Source organism: Cyprinodon tularosa, unplaced genomic scaffold (genome assembly GCF_016077235.1).
Source record: "Cyprinodon tularosa strain WSP-4 unplaced genomic scaffold, ASM1607723v1 ctg298, whole genome shotgun sequence".
Classification (NCBI taxonomy): domain Eukaryota; kingdom Metazoa; phylum Chordata; class Actinopteri; order Cyprinodontiformes; family Cyprinodontidae; genus Cyprinodon; species Cyprinodon tularosa.
In genome coordinates this window covers 773,256-794,753 of record NW_024039005.1, presented here as the reverse complement: position 1 = coordinate 794,753, position 21,498 = coordinate 773,256, and the positions used below count along the sequence as shown (strand labels likewise).

Sequence of the window (21,498 nt, the reverse complement as noted above, 5' to 3'; positions counted from 1 at the left end):
ACTATGCCACTTTTTTACATTTTACCAATTTTGGGCTTAAGCTTTGGTGGTCTACCGAACTAAAGATATTTATCTGTCATCAATTAAGGATAAAGCACAAAGAAACAAAATATTAAGAACTCATGCAGAGATTATCTCCTCTGCATCTCCTGGAGATTGTGTCAACATAATTCTGGGACTAGGTGTGAGGAAAGGAGTTTGATGTTTGATCAAGACAACGCAGTCTTTGTGATAAGATCAGATGATCATACTGACAATATTTATCATCTTGGCATCAGACCAATAGTTATCAAAAGGTGGGATAAAATAGCAACCATTCTTGATATAAAAGGACGTTTTGCTTCAGCCTCATTAGTTTCTGCTTTGAGACAGCATGCCCACAGTGGCAGCCATGAAGTGGGGTCTGCTGTGGTTTTGTTTCTTCAGTTCGTCTGTTGAAATCCAGGCAAAACTGGGTAAGACTGAAATGATTTATATTCTAACTGTACGGTTGTCTTGAAATTTCTAATCTTACAATGGCAATCTTCCAATCTACATAATGTCTATCACTTGCTAGAATTTTTAATCTTTTTGCCAAAAATTTTTTCAAAGAATTTGTAAATAGAAATAATGATGAAAACCTCTATTTAATTTCTGTGTTTCCAGCTTACAACCATGTCGACAACATCTGCAGCACTTGGGGCCGGCAGCACTTCAAGACCTTTGATGGTGAAGTGTATCAGTTTCCAGGCTTGTGTGAGTACACCCTGGTGAAAGACTGCTCTGAATCCAACAGGAAGTTCTCTGTGAACATCAGACGAGAAGAAAATGATGGAAATAGTACAATCAGTCATGTTGAGGTGACCATCACTGAAAATACATTCGACTTGAAAAAGGATGAAGTCACTGAAAATGAGGAACCGTGAGTATAAATTCCTCATGCAACAAAGACACCCTTATCAAAATATATACATAGAAATATTTATGTAGATTGTGTATTTTCTTTTTAATCATTTAAAACATTTTTTTTTTTCAGAGTCATTCTGCCCCACTATAGTGGGGGGGTTAAGGTAGAAGAAAGTGCATTTTACATCAAAGTTCAAGCTTCCAAAGTTGGCGTAACTGTGATTTGGAACCGTGAAGATTCAGTCACGGTAAACGCTTTTCTGTTTTCACTCAGACTTTATCCAAATAATTTGATCTTTTTGACTGATTGGTTATATAAAGTAGATGGTTAGAGATCAGGGTTAAAAGAAACGGATTTGCTGTTTGTGTGAATACAATAACTTATCTCTGCAGAGATTTAAAAATATTAGCAGTTAAATATTGTTTCAACTTTCTGGAATAATTACCATAAAATGATGGTTGGTTACCTAACACTGGAGTCAAACTGTTAATGTTTTCTTTCTGATATAAATGAATAAAACACGTTACATGATGATCCCTGCTTTGTGTTTCAGGTGGAAATTTCCAACAACTACTTTAACCGTACTTGTGGACTTTGTGGAGACTTCAATGGTGTTCCGGTCTATGATGAGTTCATGGAAAATGGTTTGTATTTTACTTTGGTGATAGCAGTGCATTAGAGGTGAAAAATATGCCTTAAATGTTCTTTTTTGTTCTTCTTCATCACCATGACCAGGTTTTGAAAATCAGCTCAGTTGAATTAGGAAACAAATACAAAGTCCATCTACCAAATGAGGAATGTAAAAACCTCCCTGTTGAAGACAATGAGTCAGAGGAGGCAAAGAATAGGACTGAGTCATGCAAACAATTTGTAAGTTAGTGTTAACTAAATTTTTTTTGAATGTATTCAGTAATGATGTGCTAACTTTTGCATTAATTTCAAATGATATTTACCCCTTGCAGGAAACCGTCTGTAGGGAAAAGTTTTCCTCAGATTCCTGGAGTTCATGCACCCAGCTGATTAGCCTTGAAGGTTTTATCCAGGCCTGTGTGATTGACATGTGCACCTGTAACAACCCCAGCAATGAATCATGTCTCTGCAGCACAATATCTGAGTTTTCTCGTCAGTGTTCCCATGCAGGAGGACAGCCTCCAAACTGGAGGAGACCAGATTTTTGTGGTAAGCTTCATGTTCCACTTCTTATGTGGTATTTTTTTTGTAAAATTTGTAACTACATATACACAACCACCTGCTTAATAACTCATCAAATTAATAATATGGTGAGAAATTTTTTGGATACAAAATGTGAAAACTACAGCAATTTTTATCCAAAGTTAATTAATATTGTAAATTTTGTCAGGTTAAATAACCAGAGGCATGGCTCAGAACAGGGGAGACACTTCTGAGGAAAAGACTCAGAGTTTAACCATCACCATAAAGATAAGGGGTGGTCTTTAGAGGGTTCAAATTAGATAGATGTTGGAAAGAGGACAAGAGGAAGCCAATTACGTTTAAGAGGAGTAAAAATAACTTGATAAGTGAGGGCTTAAATTTTTGCTTTAAAAACAAAGTAGGAATCCAGATGCCCCAGTCTGTTTCAAACCAGTTCACACCTTTTTGCATGTGGCATAACATCTCTTAGAGATTTAGGCAACCAAGATGCTTTATTGATAAGCAAGTCCATTCGGTAGGTACATTTAGATTTCCAGAATGAAACTTTGCAAACACTTTAAATGCCCAAAAAGTTTCCTTACTACCTTTAAAGTGAGAAAACTTATCAAATCAAGCACATAAATACCATTACCTGCCATATAATTGGCCTAATTATCCACTCCATTAGAGAGTTTTTCCTCTCCACTGTCGCTACAAGCATGCTTAGTGTGAGGTATTGCTGAAGAGTCAATGAGTCGATGCAATCAGCTGGTTTTCCTTAGATAGAAAACTTTGAATCAATCTAACTGGATGATCTGGTGAACTGGAAAGTGCCTTGATATGATATATGATGTGGATTGGCGCTATAGAAATAAACTGAATTGAATTGTTTTTTTAAGCTTTTTTTTATGATGATAACATACAGGCTACAATTTGCCATACGAGCCATCAAATTTCATTAAACAATATTCCCTATTGATATTTATTTTGGAAACATATGAAGTACCATCTTAATTTATCCCACCTTTAATCTTTCCAGGTAAACTTTGTCCCCACAACATGATATATGAAGAAAGTGTTTTTCCTTGCATGGATACATGCACACAGGCACACACAAGATCAGTGTGTGAGGAGCACAAAATCGATGGCTGCTTCTGCCCTCCTGGTTAGTTCTCCTCACATAGGAAATGTGTATTTGGTCGTTACTGATTCCCCAACACACCAAATTACCTTTATGTTTGTCCTCAGGAACGGTGTTTGATGATATATCTGACAAAGGCTGCATCCCTCAGTCTGAATGTCAGTGCAAACATGACAACATCTACAGCAGCGGAGAGGTTTACCAAAATGACAACACTAACTGGTATGTCTGTTTCATTTTTGAAAGGTAGTATTACAAAAAATTCTATGTTATAACATTAAACATAATGTTTCATATTAATATTATGATATATTAGTCTTATGACATACAGCTCTCCTTTATATGAGGAGTCGCAAATAGGAATCTGACATTTAGTCTTTGCCCCCTTTTTGCTTCTCTTAGCTCAGTTTTCTGAAATATTTAATTACGTTTACCTGTCAAGATATTTTTCATTGTTACTTTTATTTTTTGGCAGCCCTTTGTTTTTTTTCTATAGTTTTTTTAAGTGAGGGTTTTTCAGTAATCTGTTTCCACTGTATACCAGCTCTAATCATCCACAATTTTGGATTTTGTTGCTAGCCTGCTTCACTGGTGCTGAAATATCACCTTCAATTAATCATGTAAGGCATACTGAATTAAAAGCAGACTTCCTAATAGACCTGAATATGTCCATAGTGTCATAAACTGGACAGATGGACGCAGTATTCAAGGTGACTGAGGTGATGGGGAGTTTTAAAACGTTTAATGACAGAAAATAATAAAACAGAACAGAACGGAAGCGGGCTGCTGAGGATAAGCGGACCGCAGTGGCTGCAGGAGCACCGCACAATCACTGACACTCTGGTTTAACAGTTCAGTCCATCCTCTCAGATCCAGGTCAGAAATGGTTCAGAATTGGACAGTTCCGAGATCCGGGAGTACATAGCCTTACCAGCGGTTCCAATCCAAGCAGGAACAGACAGATCCAGGGTTCCAGGAATCCTTAGAGCATGAAGAAAGGTTCAGAGTCTGAGTCAAGCAGCGAGCTCAGACAGACATGCTCCGATGGAGACAGGCAGGCTCAGTGGTAGAGAGGAACAGAGACAAGACTTGGTACCAGGATAAATGTGGAACTTTAAACTGGTCTTCACCTTGGAGCCAGGCTTACGGGAATTGACCTCTCCGGCGTTCTGTACCAAAACCCTGAGGCCTTAGCGGAGATAAGACGGGACACAATCAGGAGACAAAACAATAAACCCTCTAATTCCACTGGTCTCCAAGAGTCAGGACAAGAACCAGGAACTTAAGAAAAACTAATGAAACAAACATGAATAACTGACATGAAAACATGACACGAATAAACTAAGAATACACAAATAATTAACACGAATACAAACAAATAATGATCTGGCCCCGATAGCTGGGCTGAACTGTATATATAGCAGAGGTAGCAGGTAATTAAGATAAATGATAATTAGAGAGCGGGGGGCGGAACGGCATTTGAATGAAGAGAGTAATCACATAGAGGTTAACGTAAAAAGTGCGTCATACTCAGTCTGACCTCTCCTTTCCATTTATGTGGTTCACCAGTTGCACAATGGTTTATCTGACCCCTGCTGGTGCTATGCTCACTCACATCACGCACTGCATGTAGGGCACCAAAGCTTTTGGGGAGCAACAAAAAAATCTGGCTTGAATAATTCTAGTGATTATACTAACTTATAAAAAAAAAAGACAGAAGAAACATTCAAATGATTCTTGCACGTCACTTGTTGATACTTTTACAATTTAAGGCAAAGGTCTTCAACAGGGGGTCCGTAACCCATAGGCGGTCCACGGAGGTACTGCATGGGGGTAGTGAAAGTTTTGGTGGATTAGACTTTTTTTATATTCCTCCCTGTAAATTTTTGCACTACTTGAAATGTCTTTAAATCCACAACCTCTTACACCATCAGGGGGTATAAATAAATTTCTGCCTGACAAAAGCACACAAAAGTAAATCACTTATAGCCTCACAGCTATTAGATTTAAGAAGAAACTTTTGGTACCTCTGTAAAGGTAAGATGTCATAGAATGGTTTTCTGGTGTCAGCACCATTGTAGCTTTGACCCTGCCTGAAATATTAGGGACAAAATGCTAAATATGCATTTTTTGAACCTCGCCAAAATTTTCTTTGAAATAAACATTGCAAAACACTACCAAAATATTATTTATAGCAAAAAAAAGTAGTACAGACTTTTAAATCTAAATGTTGTGTAAAAATATACCAAATTTGGACTCAATCAGATGAATCATATTTATTTTAGAATGGTATTAGTGAGAAATTTCTTAGGCGGAGGGGCCATTTTGGCACATTTATCCAAAAATGTCACCAAACTGTGCCAAATGTGTTTTTTACATCAATACTTGGGGTTTGTTAAAATTACGAGGTCACGTAGCAGGATTGGTAATGTAAACACTGAAATGATTATTGCAACAAGGGCTGTGATAGTCAACACCTAAATACCTTTTAATGCAATTTAGCTTAAAGCTGGTTTAGCATTTTTTTAATGCACATGCTTACATATTTTTGAGACCTTGTCTGCTCTGTGGTTTGGTGTTTGTTTCTTGTTTCTTAAACAATTTGTTGTAGAAAGCTCCCCATCTGTCTGGCTCCGGTTAACCTCTTCCACTCCGCACACTCAGCGTCCCTTTAGGGGCCTCAAACAGATTCAGAGAGAACCTTCAGTGTGTTTTACTGTTTAGGAAAAGATAGCACATCAGTTTACATGCTGTTATTGTCCACTAAAGAAACAGAGAACAAAGAAAGAAGCAAATTAGGAAAAGAGATGTTAAATTTGAAAATATTTACAGGCTTGATCTATCCTAATTAATCCCAATAAATTTAATCAGTGTTTGTACTTGTAACTTGCATAATATGAATAGATTCTGCATGAATGAACTACTTAGAAAGCGTTGTTATTCAATTTGTATTTTTCAGTACCTGTTTAGAGGGGAGGTGGGAATGTGAGAGTTCGGAAACACCTGCTACCTGTTCAGTTGAAGAAGGTTCATATTTTACAACCTTCGCTGGTAGAACCTATACATTTCATGGAAACTGTCTTTATACTCTGGCTAAGGTGGAAAGCAAGGTAAAAACAAACAAAGTCAAAGTCAAAATTCACTGGTGAGAAGACATCATCATGTAGAGATGCAAATAAAATCTATGATTATCCTGTGCCGAAACTTTAAATTGAATTTAGGATGGAGTAAGTCCAAACTTTACAATCCGGGCACAGCTGGGACCGTGTGACCAAGATAAGTATGACACTTGTCTGAAGACTCTTAAAATCCATCTGGACAGAGATCATGTAAGTAAAATACATCTGGAATAACATTTTTATTTTAATCTCACAAATTTACTCAAATATTCGTGGCTCAATATGAATTATTCTGTGTTTCTCCAGGTAATAGTTTTTACATCTGATGGTAAAGTTAAACAAAATAGGGATGAAGTCAGTTTGCCGTACTACTCAGGTGCGTCTGACAGGAATATATTTTTCATTCAGGATTTTCCTCTCAGTATTTCAGCTTAACATCAGAGGATTTCTATTATTTTCTTTACAGGGGACATCCGAATTTTTCATGCTTCATCCTTTCATATCTTGCTCTACGCCAAGTTTGGTCTGCAAATTCAGATCCAGCGTCTCCCTGTCATGCAAGTCTATATCAGTCTGGAGAGCGGTTACAAAGGAAAGACACATGGTGAGCTTTATTTCTTTTTTAATACAAGCCAACTTTTGCTCTAAACTATACAGAAATTTAATTCCTTTGCTGAAAAAAAACCTAAAACCATAAATGAAAACTAAAGACTGATACTAATATTCACATGGCATTGGTATCGACATATCTTAACCATTGATATCAGACATCTGGGGCCCAGTGGGCCTCAGCAGATGGCCGCTCACACTGAGCCTGGTTCTGCTGGAGGTTTCTTCCTGTTCAAAGGGAGTTTTTCCTCCCCACTGTCGCTACAAGCATGCTTAGTGTGAGGGATTGCTGAAGAGTGAATGAGTCGATGCAATCAACTGGTTTTCCATAGATAGAAAACTTTGAATCAATTTGACTGTATGATCTGGTTGAACTGGAAAGTGCCTTGAGATAATTTGTGATGTGAATTGGAGCTATAGAAATAAACTCAATTGAATTGAATTAAGAGTAAAATACTATTCCATTGGCAGATCATGTTATTTATCTGCTCAAACTAAGGGTAAATACACTTCACTTAAGAATTTTTTACATATTTCTAGATCGTTTTGCAGTGTTGTGGAGCTGGGCGAAACATCATGCCATAGCACTAGCACAAAAATTATTAGCAGATTGAACAATACAAGTCTATCGTCCAAAATGGCAGGACAGCAGAGACAGAGATTTAAAAAACAAAAAAAAGGACAAACAACTGCATCATTTGAACCCAAGCTGAGCAGCCAGCCTCTTTTTAAGCTCTGAAATTTGAGCCTAAATACGTCAAACTTGTGAGGGACTACAGGAGCCCAGCTCCAGCCCCGAACTGAACCTGACGAGAAAGTTGGAGAGAAAAAAAAACAGCAGGACCTTAAGCTTCTAGAAATGTTCTTAAAATTGATTGTATTTCTGTCACCTTCTTTTTTGTTAAATTACATAAATGGCTTAACCTGAACTCATGTCAAGAGACTAAAATATATTGATGGAAAAACTATATATGTCTTGGATAAAAAAAAGTTAACGGCTAGTTTGTTTTGCATAGCTCTGTGTTTAAGCTGTTGTTCTAAACATGTTCCTCAGGTTTATGTGGAAGCTTCAACATGGTCTCCAACGATGACATGAAGACTCCTCAGGGCATCGTGGAGGGCACGGCACTGACGTTCAGTAACTCCTGGAAGGCAAACACCTCATGCTCTGGAGGCGAAGAAAGACACAGTGATCCATGTTCCAACAGTATGAGTATTGGTAAATAACTTTTTCTTTTTAGGTCATACAGTCTCCTTTAATTCTGGATGAATTGTGTTAGACTGCTATCAAAGTGTTTGCTTTAGGTAAATTTATTAAAAGTAAAAAAACAAAAACATTGTTTTCTGTTTATGATTGTAGAGAAATATGCTAAAGACTGGTGTGAAATGGTACGAAATCCAAACGGCTCATTTGCAATATGCCATTCAGATGTGGATCCTGAGACCTACTACAAGGTACAACAAAACATTTGCTCTCAGACTTCCAAGTTAAATAGTTTGAGTTTAATATCTTGGAAGAACTTATAATTATAATTTATGTTTACAGCGCTGCCTTTATTCCACCTGCAGCTGTGAGAAAAGTGAGGACTGCTTATGCGCAGTCTTTACCTCTTACGGTCGAGCCTGTGCAGCACGAGGAAAGTTTGTAACAGATTTTGGAAATGAATGTGGTAAGAAGAGCTTTCTGGTTTTCACGCTGACTTAAGTTTGATTAGTTTAATTACAAAGTTTTAAGTTAAAGGGTTACACCAGATTATTTTTTTAATGGATGATACCTTGGAGGTCATATTACAGTGAAATTCTTTGAGTAAGATAAAAAAAACACAAAAATGCTGAAAGGAAGTCAGACATAAACCATCTCTTTTAGCTGAAATTATCTCTTTAAGACAGTTAGGGTTAGACATTAATATCAGGGGGTTGTTGGCAGGCCCGGGGACAACACAGTCTTTTTGGGCCTCCCCTCTACACCTACCACCCCTCCAGGTTAGATACTTTGTGGATTCTCTGCCCCCTGAATCTGCTGGTAGTTCTATTGCCATCTCTGAGAAAGACTTCCTTTTGCAACTACAAACTAACCTGACTCCGCCAGATGGATTTGCTCTGCATATCCATCTGGAAACCTTCCGTTGAAGTAATTTTGGGAAGGGGCGAAAATACTGGTTAGCTGATTGGCCTATGTTGGTGATAGACGGGCCAAATAAACCAATCAGATCAACGAAGCATATTACGTACTAACAGAGCAACGACGAAAACACAACCACAAGCCAGGCTACTCTTGCCGAAACCAGTCGGGAGAAGAGCAAAAACATCTTTTCCTCTGAGAAAAGCCTCCAGAGCAGTGTTTAGCTCTTCTTTCATTGAAGAAATACTCTGTAATTCCGATAAAACTTGCTCGATAGCCACGCTAACGCTAGTTTCATCGGCTGAAGCCGCCATGTTCTTTAGACTGAACTGTCACGCTTCTAGTTGCGTCACACCTCAACCCGCCTCAAAGCCAACGCTGATTGGACGTTCGTTTGGTGAACGGCTCCAAATGTTCTTTAACGGAGAGTCTCCAGACTGATCTGCGAGTGAAACCTTGAAAGCTTGCGAGATCAGGATGGTCTCACCAGGCTAACTACAAAGATTCACTCGATCAGAATCAGTCACTTCTGTTGGCCACAGCGCAGGATTATTGAAATTAACAACGTGATCCGTCTCTGAGCCGCTATGCTCAGACTCTCTCGATCGGGCAGTAGGCCCCTCCACCTGCACTGTCTCTGTTATCTATAGGGATGGTTCTCTCTGTCACCCTCCTCAAACACGCGCTGCAAACTGCTGATCCGCTTCGTCTTTCTCCCTGCACCTGGTCCTCTGCCATTTTTCTGCTCCTTTGGCACTAAGCTCAAGTATTTCTGTAAAAGAAAATGTGTTTTCTCCCTTACACTAGCCATCGGATGCTATAATTTAAAATTCTTTGGTAAACTCATTGCTTCTTAGCTGGCTCTGAATGGGAATCATTCTTCTGCAGTTCCACTCCTGGAACTGTTCCTGACTCATCCTCAGTTTATTTTTAACATTTACTCCTAAAATCCATCAAGCCCTTGGTTTCATCTTCCCTTTTTCTCTTTTTTTTCTTCTGAAAACCTGACATTCTTAGTTTGCAGCAAAATAAATGTAAAAGTTGCAGCGCGGGGTTGTCCTGGTCAAACCATAATATGTTGGGTGAGGAGAGTTCTAATGGCTTCTTATTTAAAGAACACATTACATAGCCTATACCTAATGCATATATACATATATTTACTCTAATATTACATTTCTTTATAACAAATATTTTCTACTAAATCAGTCAGTTTCATTAAATGATAATGTTAGTTTAGCTGCACTTTTATGTGTAGAAAAGTTTGGTTTTTTTGGAGCCTCCTGCATCGATTCACCAGACTCAGACTCACTATCAGATGCCATTGGTAATTTTCAACTACTGTTAATGATAATAAACTACTGATAATTAACTACTGATTACTTAATTTTTTTCAAAAAGCTCTCATGAAATATCACAGTGATATGACACTTTTTTGCTGCAGAAAAGTAAAGATATCTGTTACCTGTAGCTTCACAGAACCTGACTCTAAAATAACCCAAACTAAACCTCTAACTGTAATTTGTAAATCATACAATCATACAGACTGCTAACTATGGCCATACTACCCCCAAAACAGAGAAACACACAGAGAGCTGTCCGTCAACCCAGATCTTTACTTACAATCATCGGAGATGTCAGCTGACTTGTAGTTCACTGAATGAGGACCAGAAGAGCTGTACTGCACACTTCCTGCCTGTGGTCGGCTGTTTCTGCCCTGATGGCCTCTATCTAAATGAAAAAGACGTTTGTGTACCCAAAGAGGAATGTTCCTGTTACCATGATGGAGACTATTTAGATGCAGGAGCCTCTGTCAACTATAATTCTAAACACTGGTGAGTAAAAAGAAACCTGACTAATAAAGTTACTCCTGTTTTTAAAGCAACTAACATACAGTACCAGCATTTATATTAAACCATTAATCTTTGCTTTGTTTTCTCCAGTGTGTGCACCAATGGAAAGCTTCACTGCCATTCCTCAAAAAATCACTCCATAGGTAGATCCTCGACCACAGAGTTAATAACTTTTCTGTAAAACTCACACCAACTAATATTATGATAATTGAATAATTACCTCCTTTTTGTATAGTATGTTCGCCTCCAAAAGTGTACTTCAACTGCTCTGCGGCAAACCCCGGTGACTTTGGACCACAGTGCGCTCGAAGTTGTTTGAATCTCGATGATGATGTTTGTGTAAGTGTTTGTCATCTTAATCTTTGAGAAGGATCAGAAATCCTCAGATTTATTTCATTTAAACATTTTATGCAGCATTCTTCAGAGATCCACCTTTTTGTCAGAGCTAATGCAAAAAGAGCTAATATTATGTGTATAATAATTACTCTTGAGCAGAGAACCCACAAATTGTTTAAAAGAAATGCTAATACTTCTTTTTATGAGATGCACATGCGATACATATAAAGGAGAAAAAAGGGCCAAACAATTTATTCAAGTAAGAACTGCATTCTTTCAGCATATTTATACTCCAGTGATGGTAGAAAGTTGCCATCCAAAAAATTACTTCAAGTCATGGGGAAATAACATTTAATTGTCAACTCATTCTGGCTTAAACATGTATATAGATGTACTCTTTATCAAAAAAATATTGTCCCAAAATTTTGAAAATTTCTATTTCTATATATCAATGGTCATCTGTCAATCAAATGTTTTCGGTCATAGCATCTTGATTCATGTGTCGCAGCTAATATACACAACGGTTGAAATAAGAAACCAGAATCCTTTCCTTTCCCATTGAGTTGCGTCCCAGTGTTCACGGGGATGGACGTCTGTGTCTTCGGCAGGCGTAGAGCTAACAGAACTGACAGCGTTGCGAGGCAAGGGCTCAAACATGTACGGCTGGAAGCCTTCTACACCAAACCTAGCTTCTGCCGCCCTGGCGTCCTCTTCCACAACATCTTCGTCCCCGCTTTCCTCCTCTAAATAAAAAATGGATGACGGAGGAGACTCATCCACGACCTCCGACACTAAACTCTCCTCCTCTTGCATGTTTCCGCTGTCCATAGCGTTCCTTGACAGCGTCGTTTCTAAGTCACCAATTTAGTGCTACTTGGTCCCAATGGAATTTCCCATTGGGAACCTGCTAGCACTAAGTTGCTAACTGGTTAGCAAGATGCTTCCCACAAACCGGCCACAATCACCCTTGCTTGAGAACCTTCCTCCACACACATTCACTTTATTCACTCGTGTAAAGTCAGCAGAGATGGCAAAAGTACTCACTTTCCGTACTTGAGTAAAAGTACAGATACTTGTGTTAAAAAATACTCTGGTAAAAGTGGAAGTACTGATTAAACTTCTTTACTTAAGTAAAAGTAACAAAGTACAGGCTTGTAAATTTACTTAAAGTATAAAAGTAAAAGTAGAAACCACTTTTTTCATGCCGTTGCCTACATTTTAAATGGATGTCTGCCAATAGGACTAGATCTCCGTTGTGTTCATTTTCAATCATCTCGTTGTCCATACTACTATGCTAACGCCACCGCCACCAAGCTGCAATGATTTGCCGTGAATGAATACCGCTGAATCTGTCGATTCATCTTGTAGTGGTGCGTCAAATGCAACGTAGATTCCCATCCAATTAGATTGAATTTGGTACTGATGACGTGAAAAATAATAACGGTAACTCCATTGAAATGATTCAAAACTAAAGTAACGAGCCAATTTTTAAAAATATAAGGAGTAGAAAGTACAGATATTTGTGTAAAAATGTAAGGAGTAGAAGTAAAATGTCGCTATAAAAATAAGTAGTAAAGTAAAGTAAAAATATCAGAAAAATCTACTTGAGTACAGTAACGAAGTATTTGTACTTCGTTACTTCCCATCTCTGAAAGTCAGGCACCACTCGCGAGAATTCAGAAATGCAAAGGTTGGAACAGCCGCTTCCCTACGACTTTAAGAGTAAACAAAAAACTGTAATGGGTGTCTGGGTATCAAATAAAAGATTGTCATGGCAGTGATACTGTACTGAACAATAGTAACCTGTGACTGCAGAATTAATTAAAAGCTGCAGAGATCTTGAGAAATAAATAGCTGTAATTCAGTGTTGGCTGAGATCATTTTATGACTTTACTTTTTCTGTTCTCCCAGGATGCATCAGAATGTGTATCTGACTGTATGTGCCCGTCAGACCAAATTGATGATGGTCAGGGCTCATGTGTAAAAAATGAAAGTCAATGTCCATGCCAGCACAATGGTCAGTTCTATCAGCCTGGAGACAGAGTTCATCAAGAATGCAACCTCTGGTAAAAAAATATATATCTATATATGTCTATCCAAGTTATTAAGTGCTTTAATGTTTATATGTATGTATATTTATGTTTTAATTTTTGACCATTTATTTCTGTATTTTGCTTAACTCTGTCCATTTATCATAAATTTAGTATTTGTGAAGATGGACACTGGCAATGCACCGACAACAACTGTTCACGGAGCTGCATTATATATGGAAGTGGACATCACAAAACGTTTGACATGCGATTATATGAGTTTCAAGGACACTGTTCCTATGTTGCTGTCAAGGTAAGTTTATTGGCTTTAACTAATGACCAAACATGTTTCTAAATGCATGAACCTATGGAAAATATTGCCACTAAGCCCTACAGAATAAAATTCTTATTAAATAGTTTTTATGCAATAAGAAAACACAGAGGATATTTAAAGCTACAGTGAATGTGTAATTATTTAAACCTCTTAAGCTTTTTAGCAGTTTTTGTAACATTACAACAACAACACCATAGCATATCCCTTTCAAAGCTATGGTATAAAAGACAACTACAAAACACAGCTATCTGGTAGAATAAAATAATTAGTAATTTGAATAAAATAAAGTTTGTCGGTGTAAAATTTTTTTGCCTATTACTGTTTAACCTAAACATATAATTCCACTTCAATTAGAAGCACCAAAAATACATTTGCATTAAAAAAAATGTAAATATGTGTATGACTAAATATTAGACATAGACAACTTTTATTGTGATTTTGTTTGCATATAGTGTATAAAAAATGACATTTTGTTTTGTACAGCTTTCATGACAGTTCCATTCCTTAAAGTTCAGCAGTGATCAAATTTAAACAGTGTGGGAAAAGAAAAAAAAACATGGTGCAAAAAAGATTAATTGATATAGATATTTAGAGCATTGAATATATAGGGTGCATATAGGCTCTATTTCGGTTTGGTTTTGCCAAATATCATTGATTTCCAAAAGATGCATTTGCCTTGACAGCAGGGCTGCTGCATTAATAAGAGAAAACTATGACAGGTGTACTCCTTATGAGCAATTTCTAGATATACAAATCCTGGGAGTATTGTAAGTACTTGATCAGTATCATAACTATTGAAATTACATTTCCCTTTTCCAGAACAAGTGCTCTAATAAAACATCAGAGCATGACATTGAAGTTATCACCGAAGATGAACCATGCGGATCCACAGGCACAACATGTTCCAAAACTGTCAGAGTTCAGCTAGGGGTAAGGCAAAATATAAAAAAATAAAAGTCTCCAACCATGAATGAAGTCATTGAAGTGGCAATATTTACAAAAACAGACATTAATCACAGTCATTTTCATATAAGAATTGTCTTGATGTTTTAAAAAGAGTAAAATTTCCTTATTTCAGAAAAATCTGGTCATCTTCTCCAACGGTGAAAGTACAAAAGAGGTCCTGGAAAATGGCACCCATATACCTTATAAAATAATAGATCGTGGCTTCTATATTGTTTTAGCTTCTGACATCGGTCTAACAGTAATTTGGGATCGCAAAACATATTTTGTCATCCAATTGGAACCAAGTTACAAGGTGAGTCACAAAAGATGTTTACTTACTACAGTCAAGACATTAAGATGTGTAGTAGAAAAGTTTTTTCACTATAAAGAAGTATAGATCCTTCTCAATTACGTCTATTAATTGACTGAAAGTAATAGACCTAGCCTCAATAAAGTAATATGCTCCTCTGCATGATGAAAGGTGCACTGATAACTCCCTTTTTGTGTTTCTATAGGGTGATGTATGTGGACTATGTGGAAATTTTGATGGTAATGCAGAGAATGACTTCACCACCAGGAGTGGGTTGGTAGTTAGCAACCCATTAGAATTTGCAAACAGCTGGAAAGGTGACAGCTCTTGCTCAGATGTGGAAAAACTTGTTGATGCTTGTGAAAAAAGGCCTCATCGAGACCATTGGGCAAAAATGAAATGCAACATCATAAATAGCGACACATTCCAAGAATGCCACTCCAAGGTAGTCCAATTGTTAGTCCTGTAGTAAAATGCAACACTTAAGAAGTAAAAAAAAAAAAAAAAAAAGAAATCATTGTTTTTCAATCATTTCAGGTAGACCCACGTCCTTTTTATGAAAGCTGTGTAAAAGACTCTTGTGCCTGTGACACTGGAGGGGACTGTGAGTGTTTCTGTTCAGCTGTTGCAGCTTACGCCCAAGCATGTAATGATGCTGGTCTTTGCATTGCATGGAGAACTCCAGAAATCTGTCGTAAGTGAACTATTTTTTCCAAAAGTGAAATTATGTCTTTCAAGCTGCTTAAAATGAGTTCATTTCTAAAGGAGAGTTTGTTGTCTTAAAAAATAAACAAATTTTCTATATGTAAAATTAGTCTTTTGTACATTTTTCAAAAGGAAAAAAAAATCAGAATTTCCTGCCACCCTGAAATATTTACGAACTTCATGCTGCTTCCATTATTATAAAGAATAATTGTTAATATTATTATTAGTAGCAGTAGTAGTAGGAGGAGAAGGAGGAGGACTGGGGAATATGGCTTGAAACTAATATTTGACATTTTTTATATTCTTATTTCGACTTATGATTCGTTTCAACTTTTCTAACCCTGTGTGAAATATGCATTTCAATACACAATCCTGTTTCTTCTAATACAACTGCATCTAAATAGACACGCCTTGCATGTTGCTGATGTTTACAAGCTGCTATTCACTGTTATTTCTGCTATGATGGCTGCAGCTCATTCATGTAACTGTGTTTGGGTAGTAATGCATTCTAATAAGTGCCAAAAGACACGTCATAGTATTTTGAGTTATCACTGGTGTTGCTATGAAACTCAGGTTGACAAGTTTATTTTTCCCTCCGCAAAAAAAAAAAAAATTCCACTCACAGATGATGCTCAGAAATCCGGCACTATGGCAGAGAAATTTAAGACCTGCAGTTCCAAACAACAGATTATTTTATTCCTTTTTTGAGAACAAATTTCTCACCCACCCGTCGCTATGATTTCGTTTGCTGTTACATGTGATGCTGTCGCTAGCCAAACTGCTACCCGAGAGTAATACTCCATCTACAGAAACCCCACAGAGCCAAAAATGAACCATTATTTTTCAAAATCTATTTAATTTGTTTTGAATCACCCGCAACAAAAATTCTAATTCATTAATTTGATTGAATTTTTTTACCTGGCCTAGCAGTAGTCTGAGTAATAGTAGTAGAAGTAGTAGTTGTGGTAGAGCTAGTAGCCTATTAGCCTTTATCATAATAACAAATGGAAACTTAAAATTGTTGACACAAAATAAAGCTTTAGGCTATACTTGGATAGCTACTTAAGCATTGTATTCATATTGTAAGACAAACATGTCATTTCTATTATAATTCCTTTCAACAAATGAGTAAATAGGTATGTAAGACTATGATATGTGTATACGAAAATAAAAATCACATTTTCCCAGGGTCTTTGAAAAGGTAAGTTATTAGAGCTAAGTTAAAATTGGCCCTTTAAACTTTTGATTCAAAGAATAATGTAACTGTAAAATCTATTTTTTAGGTGGATTTCTGTTCCTCTAAAGATTATCTCTAAAATTTTGTTTCAGCCGTCTTTTGTGATTATTACAATGAACAACATCATTGTTTATGGCATTACCAGCCCTGCACTCCAACATCATATCAAACTTGTTCAAACTACTTTAACCATATCCCAAGGCTGGAGGGTAAGTCAAGTTTTAACACTTTTTCAAATCATAAAATGAAGAAAATGAAAAAGTAATTAATTCTGCTTAGCACTATGGTGTAATTTTTACAGGCTGTTACCCCAAATGTGAAGATGGCCATGTATTTGATGAGGATGAAAAGGAATGTGTACAAGCATGTGGGCAGAGAAAAACAACAACTACATTTACACCAACTACTGCAACAACCACAATATCCACAACACCATCTACTAAGACTTCCACTCAAACACCTACTACCCTCACAACTACAACAATAACAACCACATCATCAGGGTCTACAGCAACATCAGCAAGAACAACCACAGAATCCACAAAATCCCCAACTACAACCGCAGAATCCACAACATCCTCAACTAAAAAATCTACAACAACTACAAAAACATCAACTACTACCTCAATATCAACTCAATCATCAACACAATCGGAGTCTACCACTACAACTACAACAACCACATCAACAGGGTCTACAACAACATCCCCAACTACAACTACAGAATCCACAACACCCTCAACTAAGACTTCAACACATACACCAACTATCTCAACAACTCTGATCACTACCACATCAACAGGGTCTACAACCATATTGTCAACAACAATCACAGGATCCACAACACCCACAATTAAATCATCAACTCCAACACCTACTTCTACCCCAACAATTTCAACCACCACCCCTACAACCGCTACAACATCATCATCACCAACTACAACCACAGTATCTACAACACCTTTGACTAAATCTACAACTGAAAAACCTACAACTACGAAACCTTCAACTACTACCACAATATCAACTCAATCATCAACACAATCTGAGTCTACCACTACAACTACAACAACCACATCAACAGGGTCTACAACAACATCCCCAACTAAAACTACAGAATCCACAACACCCTCAACTAAGACTTCAACACATACACCAACTATCTCAACAACTCTGATCACTACCACATCAACAGGGTCTACAACCATATCGTCAACAACAATCACAGGATCCACAACACCCACAATTAAATCATCAACTCCAACACCTACTTCTACCCCAACAATTTCAACCACCACCCCTACAACCGCTACATCAACTACATCACCAACTACAACCACAGTATCTACAACACTTTTGACTAAATCTACAACTGAAAAACCTACAACTACGAAAACTTCAACTCCTACCTCAATATCAACTCAATCATCAACACAATCGGAGTCTACCACTACAACTACAACAACCACATCAACGGGGTCTACAACAACATCCCCAACTACAACTACAGAATCCACAACACTCTCAACTAAGACTTCAACACATACACCAACTATCTCAACAACTCTGATCACTACCACATCAACAGGGTCTACAACCATATTGTCAACAACAATCACAGGATCCACAACACCCACAATCAAATCGTCAACTCCAACACCTACTTCTACCCCAACGATTTCATCCACCATCCCTACCACCACTACAACATCTACTACATCACCAACTACAACTACAGTATCTACAACACCTTTGACTAAATCTACAACTGAAAAACCTACAACAACTACGAAAACTTCAACTACTACCACAATATCAACTCAATCATCAACACAATCGGAGTCTACCACTACAACTTCAACAACCACATCAACAGGGTCTACAACAACATCCCCAACTACAACTACAGAATCCACAACACCCTCAACTAAGACTTCAACACATACACCAACTATCTCAACAACTCTGATCACTACCACATCAACAGGGTCTACAACCATATCGTTAACAACAATCACAGGATCCACAACACCCACAATTAAATCATCAACTCCAACACCTACTTCTACCCCAACAATTTCAACCACCACCCCTACAACCGCTACATCAACTACATCACCAACTACAACCACAGTATCTACAACACTTTTGACTAAATCTACAACTGAAAAACCTACAACTACAGAAACTTCAACTCCTACCTCAATATCAACTCAATCATCAACACAATCGGAGTCTACCACTACAACTACAACAACCACATCAACAGGGTCTACAACAACATCCCCAACTACAACTACAGAATCCACAACACCCTCAACTAAGACTTCAACACATACACCAACTATCTCAACAACTCTGATCACTACCACATCAACAGGGTCTACAACCATATCGTCAACAACAATCACAGGATCCACAACACCCACAATTAAATCATCAACTCCAACACCTACTTCTACCCCAACAATTTCAACCACCACCCCTACAACCGCTACATCAACTACATCACCAACTACAACCACAGTATCTACAACACTTTTGACTAAATCTACAACTGAAAAACCTACAACTACGAAAACTTCAACTCCTACCTCAATATCAACTCAATCATCAACACAATCGGAGTCTACCACTACAACTACAACAACCACATCAACGGGGTCTACAACAACATCCCCAACTACAACTACAGAATCCACAGCACTCTCAACTAAGACTTCAACACATACACCAACTATCTCAACAACTCTGATCACTACCACATCAACAGGGTCTACAACCATATTGTCAACAACAATCACAGGATCCACAACACCCACAATCAAATCGTCAACTCCAACACCTACTTCTACCCCAACGATTTCATCCACCATCCCTACCACCACTGCAACATCTACTACATCACCAACTACAACTACAGTATCTACAACACCTTTGACTAAATCTACAACTGAAAAACCTACAACAACTACGAAAACTTCAACTACTACCACAATATCAACTCAATCATCAACACAATCGGAGTCTACCACTACAACTACAACAACCACATCAACGGGGTCTACAACAACATCCCCAACTACAACTACAGAATCCACAACACCCTCAACTAAGACTTCAACACATACACCAACTATCTCAACAACTCTGATCACTACCACATCAACAGGGTCTACAACCATATCGTCAACAACAATCACAGGATCCACAACACCCACAATTAAATCGTCAACTCCAACACCTACTTCTACCCCAACAATTTCATCCACCACCCCTACCACCACTACAACATCTACTACTTCACCAAATACAACTACAGTATCTACAACACCTTTGACTAAATCTACAACTGAAAAACCTACAACTACGAAAACTTCAACTACTAACACAATATCAACTCAATCATCAACACAATCGGAGTCTACCACTACAACTACAACAACCACATCAACAGGGTCTACAACAACATCCCCAACTACAACTACAGAATCCACAACACCCTCAACTAAGACTTCAACACATACACCAACTATCTCAACAACTCTGATCACTACCACATCAACAGGGTCTACAACCATGTCGTCAACAACAATCACAGGATCCACAACACCCACAATTAAATCATCAACTCCAACACCTACTTCTACCCCAACAATTTCAACCACCACCCCTACAACCGCTACATCAACTACATCACCAACTACAACCACAGTATCTACAACACTTTTGACTAAATCTACAACTGAAAAATCTACAACTACGAAAACTTCAACTCCTACCTCAATATCAACTCAATCATCAACACAATCGGAGTCTACCACTACAACTACAACAACCACATCAACAGGGTCTACAACAACATCCCCAACTACAACTACAGAATCCACAACACCCTCAACTAAGACTTCAACACATACACCAACTATCTCAACAACTCTGATCACTACCACATCAACAGGGTCTACAACCATGTCGTCAACAACAATCACAGGATCCACAACACCCACAATTAAATCATCAACTCCAACACCTACTTCTACCCCAACAATTTCAACCACCACCCCTACAACCGCTACATCAACTACATCACCAACTACAACCACAGTATCTACAACACTTTTGACTAAATCTACAACTGAAAAACCTACAACTACAGAAACTTCAACTCCTACCTCAATATCAACTCAATCATCAACACAATCGGAGTCTACCACTATAACTACAACAACCACATCAACAGGGTCTACAACAACATCCCCAACTACAACTACAGAATCCACAACACCCTCAACTAAGACTTCAACACATACACCAACTATCTCAACAACTCTGATCACTACCACATCAACAGGGTCTACAACCATGTCGTCAACAACAATCATAGGATCCACAACACCCACAATTAAATCATCAACTCCAACACCTACTTCTACCCCAACAATTTCAACCACCACCCCTACAACCGCTACATCAACTACATCACCAACTACAACCACAGTATCTACAACACTTTTGACTAAATCTACAACTGAAAAACCTACAACTACAGAAACTTCAACTCCTACCTCAATATCAACTCAATCATCAACACAATCGGAGTCTACCACTACAACTACAACAACCACATCAACAGGGTCTACAACAACATCCCCAACTACAACTACAGAATCCACAACACCCTCAACTAAGACTTCAACACATACACCAACTATCTCAACA

General features: G+C 37.8%; 1 protein-coding gene across 1 annotated transcript; it reads left to right on the top strand.

The window, feature by feature from the left end:
• Window positions 1-373: 373 nt before the first annotated feature.
• Window positions 374-19,721, top strand: LOC119787441 (mucin-2-like). Its single transcript, XM_038291310.1, has 31 exons — window positions 374-455; window positions 646-901; window positions 1,016-1,133; window positions 1,440-1,522; window positions 1,609-1,756; window positions 1,849-2,065; window positions 3,078-3,203; window positions 3,287-3,401; window positions 6,139-6,289; window positions 6,401-6,508; window positions 6,605-6,674; window positions 6,765-6,902; window positions 7,962-8,126; window positions 8,268-8,362; window positions 8,454-8,577; window positions 10,606-10,861; window positions 10,970-11,022; window positions 11,115-11,218; window positions 13,127-13,281; window positions 13,420-13,558; window positions 14,399-14,509; window positions 14,658-14,837; window positions 15,040-15,279; window positions 15,372-15,528; window positions 16,869-16,985; window positions 17,078-17,143; window positions 17,579-18,298; window positions 18,425-18,536; window positions 18,624-18,755; window positions 18,828-19,439; window positions 19,550-19,721. The coding sequence occupies exons 1-31, from the start codon at window positions 374-376 to the stop codon at window positions 19,719-19,721; spliced, it is 5,322 nt and encodes a 1,773-aa protein (XP_038147238.1).
• Window positions 19,722-21,498: the final 1,777 nt, after the last annotated feature.